This window comes from Astatotilapia calliptera, chromosome 12 (genome assembly GCF_964374335.1).
Source record: "Astatotilapia calliptera chromosome 12, fAstCal68.1, whole genome shotgun sequence".
Taxonomy (NCBI): domain Eukaryota; kingdom Metazoa; phylum Chordata; class Actinopteri; order Cichliformes; family Cichlidae; genus Astatotilapia; species Astatotilapia calliptera.
Window position 1 is genome coordinate 7272752 of NC_137433.1, and position 10575 is coordinate 7283326.

At 40.0% G+C, this 10575-nt stretch overlaps 1 protein-coding gene across 8 annotated transcripts in view; it reads right to left on the bottom strand.

The window, feature by feature from the left end:
* The window catches only part of citb (citron rho-interacting serine/threonine kinase b), a 50761-nt gene extending 42978 nt beyond the window's left edge, over positions 1–7783 (bottom strand). For 2 of the 8 annotated variants that reach the window (XM_026187270.2, XM_026187267.2), the window contains exons 1-4: positions 7540–7782; positions 3217–3326; positions 1423–1566; positions 741–860 (exon numbers count right to left, since the gene is read on the bottom strand). In XM_026187270.2, coding sequence (XP_026043055.1) covers positions 741–860; positions 1423–1566; positions 3217–3225 — 273 coding nt within the window. In that variant the 5' untranslated portion in view covers positions 3226–3326; positions 7540–7782. Of the gene's footprint in view, positions 1–740; positions 861–1422; positions 1567–3199; positions 3327–7539 lie in introns of all 8 variants that reach the window. The other 6 variants (XM_080309037.1, XM_026187272.2, XM_026187274.2 and 3 more) reach the window with 4 other exon arrangements.
* Between the last annotated feature and the right edge of the window lie 2792 nt (positions 7784–10575).

Genomic DNA, 10575 nt, shown 5'->3' on the forward strand with positions numbered 1-10575 from the left:
TTTTTACAGAGTAACATGAACGTAATGTAACAGGTAGTACAACAAATTACTTTTTCCTTGGAGTAATTTAGAAACGTACTGCATTGCATGAAAATAAAAGCGTGTATTATGTTAAATAATGACTTTTTGAGTAACAACTCCTCACTGATCACAACAAAGAGGGGAAATAGCTCAGCAAACATGCACAAACATTTGACCCACAGCTTGCAATTCATTTGCATGAATGTATTTTCTTCATTGCTGCTTAGTGATGGTGCTGACTCTCAAAACAGAGCCAATGAGAACCCAATGACAATCGACACGTGATATAGATAGTGCAATCGGACTCACTAAATTCTTATCAATTCCCATCCCTAGCTGTGGGGTTTCAGCATCATGTGCCTGTCTAATTAACACTCACAACCCACACACTCAGCCTTGGTGGCTCGACCTGCTCCATCTGACTGCCATTATGAAATCCTCTTAAAATGTTCTTTTTGAAAAACAATTCGTTATTTATGTAATACTGTACTTCCCTTCACTGCAAAGTACTGCATGAATACTCATTGGAAAACGAAGGGGAAAACAGTCACTAAAGAAAAGTCTTTTCACTCAAAAGAACAAAACTTAATGAAATCAAAAAATGATTGCAACAGTAGAGAGCTGACTAATTTCCTCATTAATTATTCAATTCTGAGCCCACAGTATCAGGCGTACTCTCAGCCAGCTGACCTAATGTGACACCCGAAATGTCGTCCTACCTGTTCTTTGATCTCCTGAAGTTTGTTGCTTTGCTCCCGGATGTCATGAAGAAGCTGCAGTGCTTTATCGTCCTCCTGTGTCACTTCCATACGAGCCTGTTCCAAACTACGCTTTAGACTCTGAAATCAAGACAAACTTGTGTTCAGTCAGCTGACACTTTGTTGGGAATACTCAGCTGAAAATAAATCAACCTGATATCAAAATCCTGAAATAAATAGTTAGTGTTAAATAGGTGTTGTTTCACTTTTTGGATGCTGTTGAATCGTACTATCATCAGCTAAGTAGTATTTCCAATATCTTGTTCATCTACCATTGCATTTTAGTGAATTGACAGCAAGAGTCATAGTATATATGGCATACACACACATGCATATGAGGAAGCAGCCCATATGCTAGCGATTGTAGTAATACAAAGTTCTTGTAGAAGCAGTTCTTACCACTTCCCAACCATCATGAGACACTTCTGGTGCTTGATTAATTCCAGTAGTCACACATCATAAAAAACGTTAATATAAAATCTCCTGTTAAATCTAATAAAAATCGATTTTGCTCCAAAATAAGGCGTACTAAAACTTTTTACCTGGTAGTTCAGTTTCAGTTTTGCTTTTAGCAAATGTTTCCATAGATTTCACACTCTTTCCAGTGCTATGTCTCTGTCTTATAATCCCTGGAGATACTCACACTGCATTCGGTGATATAAGTGGCCAGATCCTGTTCTAGGATTGTCCTCTGAGTCTCTGAGGCCTTCAACTCTATGTCCTTTTGCTGGAGCACTGACTCAAGGTCAGACATCTTCCTCTGAATGAGCGAGATCTCTTGCTCAACCTGAAAGGAAAAACAGTATATTTGTGCAATTGTCACAACATGCATGTAATATGCTTATCTGTCTGTGTGTGTCTGTGTAAAAGTGCAGTAGACTTGTTTGGTGCCACATGTCATTGGTAGTGATTGATGTTACAATTACATTTGCCATTATAGCATTACAGGCCAAGAGGAGGGTTGGAAAGCAGAGAAACAGCAGGACAGGCAGCACAGTCACAGATACTGTGACAGCGCTTAGTCTATAGCAGCACTAACACAGTCACAATGCAGACACATGCTCACGAAAACACAGCACCACGGCATGGGTGTTGCAGCCAGTAAAACCAAAGGGTCAGTGTGGTACAGGAATCCAAAATGATGTGTCACTCACAAGTCTTTCAGCAGACAGCTCAGAGAAATACAGTGACATGAATAAAGGTGGATTGGTGTAAATCTGCACACATTTATATGTGACTCAGGACACTGAAGTACACTGCTCATTATATCTTCATCTGGTTGGGGCTTGTGGAGGTGTTATAAGAGGTATGTTTTGAGTCATACAGATTACATTAGCCAGATCTTATAAGTCAGCAAAGTTTCCTTCTGACAGGTTTAAATATGTGCTTAAGAATGAGACGGAGGTGTTGAAGTAGCTGAGATATTACTGCTCCCTCACTGATGGATTCTTTGTGTTACGAGCTGCTTGGTTCGATGTACTGAACCAGATGCCTAACTTTGAGTATTTTGATAGAGTTGCATACAAAAACAAACAGTCAATACAAAACTGAATCTCACCACCAATCAGTAGAGCACATTCAACAAAATAATATATCTGTTTGTGAGAATTAACTTGTGTAAGCTATGAAATAAAATGGTAACATTTGTTGATGAGCTTGTGCAGCAAAACGAAAATTAAAAGGGACCATTTTTCAACTCCATGTTTTTATTCTTGGACTAATGTAGCTTAGCATGATTCACAATTCATAAGGATCCTTATTTCACTTGTAAATGTCTGAGCACCTTCTCAGTTCAGTTCCCCACACCCCGTACTCAGATGGGGGTGAAGGGACCCCTTCTCCGAGCCTGGAGTTTTGCCTCCCCACAGTTACCAAGTGGATGCTCACACAAGGGCATCTGATTGTTGGGGTTTGTCTCTATTATTGTAAGGTCTTTACCTCCCAGTATAAAGTGTCTTGATGGGATGGATGTTGTGATTTGATAGAATAGAATTAGAATAGAATTCAACTTTATTGTCATTGCACATGCACAGGTACAGGGCAACGAAATGCAGTTTGCATCCATCCAGAAGTGCTTTAGTGATATAGATATATTACAATATATATTAGCGATGCAATATAAATAAAACTGAATTTAATATTTTTAAATGTTTCATCACCTTTATCACGACAACTTTATGAGAAAGATTATGCAGCTTCTTTGCTAAGCATCACTTACATCACATCAGTCAGGATTAATTAGTATATTTTTCACAGCAGTTGCTGAACCTGAGAGATTTTTATTCTTACCATAGCCGTTAAAGGTAAAGCACATAGTGTAGCCACAAGGGTAAATAGCCAGAAATTCCAAACATACAGAAAAACACATCAGGCAAGGCAAACTGGCAAACAGATGGCTGACTCTAGAAACAAACTCTTACCATGTGAAAAGTTATACCTGTGACATGTGTCTGGCAATCCTGGCCTTTGTTTTGGTGCTTTTAAAGTAATGAGGCTGTGCCAAAGGAGATGGTCTTATCAGGAGAGTTGATAGATGCAGTCATTAATCTGTAGGTGAGAGGGAATGGATAGCAGTTAGAGACACATTACAATAAACAGTTTCTGCTTATCCTCTCTTGAAATATGAAGGGCTGACTCAGTGCTCTTATGTAAAACACTTACCTTTCATAATCATACTGTATAGATGACTTATTCCATAAGTCAGTTGGGATAGTTCCTGTGACCATACATAACAGAATTCATGTGTCTATGTGTTTACATATGTAAAAAGTAAATAAGTGGTATATTGTCAAAACTATCAAACCAAAACTAGATTAAATCCTGTTTACTGCATGTAGTGACTCGAGCAAATGTACCGTGATTACATACACTTTAAATCTCAACTCAAATGCTCACTTTCATACCAAAAATAGCATTTATCAAACAAACACTGAAGACTTGCGAAATTCACATAGCACAGAGTCATTCCAGAGCAGCGACACTTTATACATTAACACTTACTCCATTAACATGATACCACAGATGACTAGAAGATAAAGGATGCTGTTCACAGCTTAGATATTTAGTAAGCAAACCACTGTGCTGATCAAATACATGATCATATATTCTCTCCTGGTAGAGACTAAAAATAGCCTGCTCGTGTTCACAACAACAGCCTCTTTTACCACCACTGGATATATTTGGCAGCTTTTGTGATCAAGTAGCATGCACAAGAATGAGTGGCAGAGGCAGGATGTCTATTAAAAGCACAGGCTCACCTCCCACTCCTCGCTACAGTAACAAGCTCGGCTCAAGCTCAACTACTGTATGTGCTCTACTGCCGCTGCACTGTGTTCATAAGACATTTAATTTACTATTTAAATGCTTTATTATTTTGTTTTAAGGGCATCTAGTTTGGTTCCTCTGATTTTTTGCCATATAAATGCTTTTGCAGTGGGGGATGGTCATATTAAAGATAGCGAAATTTCAAATAATGAAGTCAGAATATGTACAGATAATGTTTAAGCTTAGGGTTTAGATGGCTGGTAATGTCTCTAAAGAAATGAACATAGCAGGAAAACTTCCGTTTCTTGACAATACTCTGTTAGTGAAATTTTGCTATTTTTTCCATAATCAGGATGTTTACCAGAAGACTGCATGGATTTCTAAGTGGAAACTAAGCTGTGCACACTATGCAGATGAACAACACACACTGTGAACTTCTAAAGACGCTGCTGGTGCTTACTAATACTTCCTCCGGAAATCTGACATTCTGTAATCATCATGCTTCAAGGTTTTTTTTTTGAGTGTTCTGTCCGGTATCACAACAGGCCACGCAGCATGTGCCCAAGCTGCATCAGCCTAGAGTTCAAGTTTCACTGGCACAACATGATGCAGGAGCAGGTGGCTTGTAATGGGTGATGATGCATGAGGTTAGCTTCCTCATGCACCTGATGATTTTTCAGCCTGTAAGCACATCACGTCAGAGGCGCATGTTCCCTCTGTATACTTTATATGAGATGTCAAAAAGTCCCATTTGTATTCAATGGTGACGGTGCGGTTAGAAAAACAATTTTGCAAGTGTGATCCCCAAAAGATTTTCACTCCTGTGAAATTGTTTTGACTCAGAGAGGCACAGAAGATTTATGTGCCTTTGGTTCATGTCTGCTTGTGGGTCTAAGAGGCTCAAAGCCACTAATGAATCTATATGTGCTGACACTTCTTAAAAATGTGGAGAACTTCATCTGCAGCCAGCCAGTTGTAAAGTTGGTGGTTAGGGGTGCCATCCGAGCATGAGGCACCAGATGGGATTCAGATCTGGCTGTCTTCCTCTAAAATTCGAGTGCTAGCTGACTGCCCATAATCAGCTGAGCTAACAGACTGTGCAGCTGGGCTCCTCCTCAGCAATAATTAGCTCCCACAAAGCAATTACTAATAACTATACTTTTAAAACCTCATTGCAACAACAGGAAAGACAGTTTGACCTCTGAGCTAGCCAATCTGTATCCACTGAACATCTCTAGATTTGTGTTGTTCAAACTTAACAGTGTTCAAATCCTGAACATAGTTTGGCGTGCTAGTGCAATCAAAACAACTCCAGAAAAACTTTAAATGAGACAAATGAGAGCTCCGAGAAGAACACTGGCTTCATTCGAAGAGCTCTTTTTCGTGGGCTGAATAATGCGTGCTGGGCTGTGAGTCAGAGTTGTTGAAGAGGAGGAGAGTGGAGAGAGGTTGCATCCCAGTCATGGTGTTGCTCCACATTCAGTCTAGGTGACCAAGGGCCACGGCCACTGTATGGGCAGCGGTGAATCACAGACCTGTTGCAACTTTGTAGTGGGACAGATTCTCCCTAAGAACAAGCTCAATGTCTTTCTTTCAACCACTTCCCTCTAAGTTGATCTTTCAGGCCATCTTTTCCATGTATACTGTGAGATTTTATGCTGATTGTCATGACAACGACAAATTAACAATACCCCAGTGCAAGGCTCTCTAGCTTCACAGTTTCCTGCTAGCATTTTAGTTTTGAAGGCTACTACTAATATAGCCTTATCCATGTTATTTGGTGCTTGACTACAGTAATATTAATTTGAAGGTCCATCATAGGCCTAGTGCATGGGAATATCAGAAATTGATATAAGATACTATTTTCCATAAGATAGAGGTTTTAAGGCAATTCAAGTGACACTAGAGGTTTTTATACTTACAGCATGAAGAACTAGCACATTCAAAATAAACACTGGCCAGAAATATCAGTTGTTACATAAGCTTTATAGGAAAATTCCACCCTGAAACAGTTAAAATGGTATTCAGAGCTGCACTTCAATGCTTCCAGTTACCAAGCAGCCAGTTGTAGACAGATCTGCTGCCATGTTAAAATGTGCAGACCACAGTTAGACTTTAATCACTAACTGACTGGTTAGCCTTCCTAAAACCTGTCCTACATTCACGACGTGGCACCAAAAACACTTTTACTTTTAACTAGCTCCATCAGTGCTACGGACTAGCTACTGAATGCTCTGGAGCTCCAGAGACAGCCATTTTCGGCGATCAAATTGAATGAATGTCACAATTTATGCTGAGCATTTGGAAAACCACTTCACAAATCTAGCTCATCGTTATACTTCAAATCCAAATGACAAAGAGGATCAGTGTGGGCTTCTAAAGGAGCCTTTTGGGGAAATGACACTTGAGGATGTGGTGCAGCGAACTCTCTCTCGTCGCTGCTCGCATTAACATTGGAAGATCTTTACTGCCGAGAGTTTCTCGGTGTCTTCTATTCTTTCTTTGCCCTCTACCATCAGACTGGCCTGCCTCCGCAAACAGGAAACTAGAGATGAAACTCCAACAAACCAACCCTCCTGATGAACTGTTTTAAATTAAATATAGTCAGAATACTGTAGATGAAGTTTAGAAATCCCCCCTCCCTGGTTTGAGTTGTGTTTAATACTTTTACACAGTTTATTGTATGTAAATTTCCTCTGTTTTCTTTCACAATTTCCTCATTAATATTCGGTTTTGCTGATCCTCTTAAGTCCCGTCAGTAACGTAATTTGCAATCCACCTAAATGTGCGCCAGAAAGAAGCCCCAAGCTTCCTTCACCTCTCTTCTAACCTTGGCATAACCTGCTGTTACCATAGAGATGCCTTCCACCAACCACAGCCTTCATCTTGTTACACTTTTTCTGACTTTATCAGACTTTGTTATTTCAGACCTTTTTCCACATATAACTATTACAGCCAAGTGGATTGTTAAAGTGAGCTAAGATCACCTGAAAAATCCTTACATGATAAATAGTCATGTCAACTTTGTTTCAAAACTTCCCCACTCTTAGTATAGATAGATGTTTGGAAAAGCCTGATGTGATCGTAATCTGACCATTTACAAACAATGGTGAGTTTGAACACAACCCTAGGGAGTGATAGCCATCTGTATGAGTGTATGCTACAGTAAGCACAGCGATGAAGAGAGATGGGCAAACAAAGGCACAGCATTTCAGTGTCGTGACCAAGAACAGTGCTCAGCCCTGACAGACGGGATACAGCTGCTGCGTAAGCTCAACGCTGCCTTAGTTATCTCATAAGTCTATAAATCCTCAGCTGTAGTGTCAGACAATCAATCAGTCAACTAATGGTTCCAGCATGCTTAAAGGGGAAATAATGCACTGTCACACCTGAAAAGCAATAAAATCCTGGTTTCATTCTTTCCCCGATCCAGTCATCACCCTCACTCATTCTTTATTCTTGACAGAAACCCTAAGTAAAATAGTATAACACTCACTCAGCGACTGCTACAGCTGACAGGTTTCCTACGAAGCTCCTTAGACGCGGCACCTCCTCGTCCAGTAAGCCCATTCATGTGGGGTCTCCCTCAGAAGCCACCAGCCGGAATGAGAGCTTCGCTGGTTCATCAAATTCGGGGTTGTCATCCTCACTGGGGAGAAAGTAGAGCCGAAAGGAGAGAGAGTGAGAGAGAGAGATAGAGAGAGAGAGAGAGAGAGAGAGAGAGAGAGATGCGCTGTGGCAGGGCAGAAAGCTGCGAGGCAGTGAGAGCGACTGGAGATTACTGCTTACAGAGAGTGGAGAGAGGGAGGGAGTGGAGGACTACATAGAAAATGCATTGTAGAGTAATGCAGCAGACCAGATCACATACCATAGTGTGAGAGGAAGCTATCTCTCTCTCACTTATTTGTCATCTGTTCACCCTTACCGTTCCCCAAATTCTGTCTTCCTCTCTATTCTGTAGCAGCCAGAACTAATCACACTAATGTCAGCAGCCTGATCCACGTACTGTACATCATTTATTTTGCTTAAGACTTCTTAAACTGGGCACCTCATTAGTTTCTAAATGCAGTGACCATTATTAAACAGCTTCTAATTGAGGAGCAGAGCTGCAGTCTAATAACTGACAGGACAAGAGTGCTGTTACAGCAAATATCTGTTTTCATTTTCAAGTTGACGGAAAAAGACTCAAGTACTCCAAGGTTGTCGGCCAAATATGGTTTGTAACCTACAATAGTAATCTTTTTTAAATTACTTTAAATCAGCAAAGTAATTAATCAGCCCATTTGCATGGACTGTGAAAGACTTTTCCCACATAAAGGCAGGAGCTGTGAACAGCTGAGTCAGCCACATGTTGCATTTTCACATATATTTTCCCTCTTTTAGCTTAAACCCAGTAAGGCCCAATAGAAGCAGTAAACCATAATGGTGTCTAATAGCTCTGTAACAAAGTACACTTAAAGTACTGAAACCAGGTGCAATATACATGAAAGTATTATTGCACATGGGCTAACAGAATAATGGTACATGTCATGTCACAACTTAACAAGGTCCCTGGTGTCTGGCAATCTAAGTGACACGTCACCGTGGCACTGACTTGCAAACTACACGCACACAGTGACAGATTACACACTCTGTAACAGATGGCAGAACCTAACCTGGCAAGCAGTACTACATCAACGCAACAGAAGGGACAAAATGCTATCAAGGTGAAAATACAGTACTGTACATTTAGTGCGTGTGACAGTAATCAGTGGCAGACAGAGAACATGGGAAGTACTCACTTATGCTTTGTTATGGCTGCTAATTAGATCTCCGTGTCTTTCATACTTAAAAAAAGGTTATGAAATCACTGACTTAGTTGTGTAACAAAAGCCATCTTTTTTCTTTCTTAAGGCCTGCATACCCCCATATGTTGGCCTTGAATCAGCTCACACCTCCACTTTCTCATCTCCAACTCTGCACATCCTCCTTGCTGTAGGTAACGGACCAGTTTTGCCTCTTTGCTCCTTGAATCTGGTGCATTAACAACACTTTTACATTGTTTCAGTTACTGTGAAACAGCCTGTGTTTGCAAAAGCACACATACAGGAAGAGCCCTTAATTATAGAGTTCAGCATACAGACCTTGGGATGACACTCAGAAATAGCGCACACACACCTGCTATGGAAACCTGAAAACCAAAATCTGTGGAGTAGAGTATTACATAATGTTTGTTTTGTTGATCCTTAAATATCTGAAGGAAAAAATGTGTGATGATTTATAAATAGAGCTACTTCTAGCTTACGCCACTGCACAATCCAGCATGTTATTAAAGGTATGTAAAGTTTCCACTTGGTACTTTTCCCAACCTTTATAGCTAATATATATACAAGTGTGGATCTACATTGAATAAAATGGTAAAATTTTACCTGTCATTACAAGTTAGTCTGATTACAATTAACATTAAAGTCACAATGAAGTCAATTTACTGACAAAACTGTTCATGGAATATTTTAGTTAGCATAATTTACTGGCATTAGTGTGAAATAAGGGTGCATTTTCAAAGTGATCTTGAGTACTGGGCTGAGCACAGGCATCATACTGATGTTACCTAGCAACAAGGTATTGTATGTGTCTAAGACCACAGCTTAATTCTGAAGTGAAGATGGAAAATAACAGGCCTTTTCCAAGGCTGTTTTCACTTGTATTTCACTGTAATGTACACCACTGCTCATGCATTAAGTAATATGGATGGACCACCATCCATATTGTATTGACTGATGATTGGTGTCCAATTGTTTTAAAGCGAGCAAGCACAGGATTCTTGAATTTAGGGGTTATTTTGTTCCTGTAAACATTAGGAAATATTATTGAGCATACGAATGGCAGAAACTATCAACAGGGAAAAACTGAAATTCCCAGAAAGAGCAGTACCTCTTCTGCAGGTGTTACAAGCTTTCCAAGTCATTGACCAGAAGGAGCAGTGCAAAAACACTGCCACCCACTGGCAAAATATTTTATATAGCATCATTTCTGCATTCTGTATGTTCTGCTATGTTGGTTTAGGGTGAGGGCTATCACGGAGAAATACAGTAATCTAGAGGTTTGAAGAGCCTGGTTCTGTTACATAACAGGAAGCCAAACCTTGCATCAGTTGAAAAAAAAAGGCAAAGTCAGGCCTGTATGACTAAGGGTTGGTGTTACATAAGCACAGAACACAAAGTACTAAAAGACTCTGCTCATATTCACTCCAAACTGTCACTATTAAGGGAGCTAATTTTGCTCTTTAGAGGATTTTAAAATTGATTACTCAATCAGTTAATTAGGCAACTGACGTGAAAAGGGGATGGAGAATTGTCACTCACAATCCAGCACAGGCAGAAAGCTCTTCGTCTTCTTTTGTTGGTCGTTCCGACTGCTTCTAAATACTGAAGCTTCACAGAATATGTCAACAATTTACATATTTTGGTCATGAATCTCTATAATAACCTTCACTTGTTTCAAAACATTTTGTACACAAAGGGATTGGCAATGATTCAGAAAGAGCTCAGAT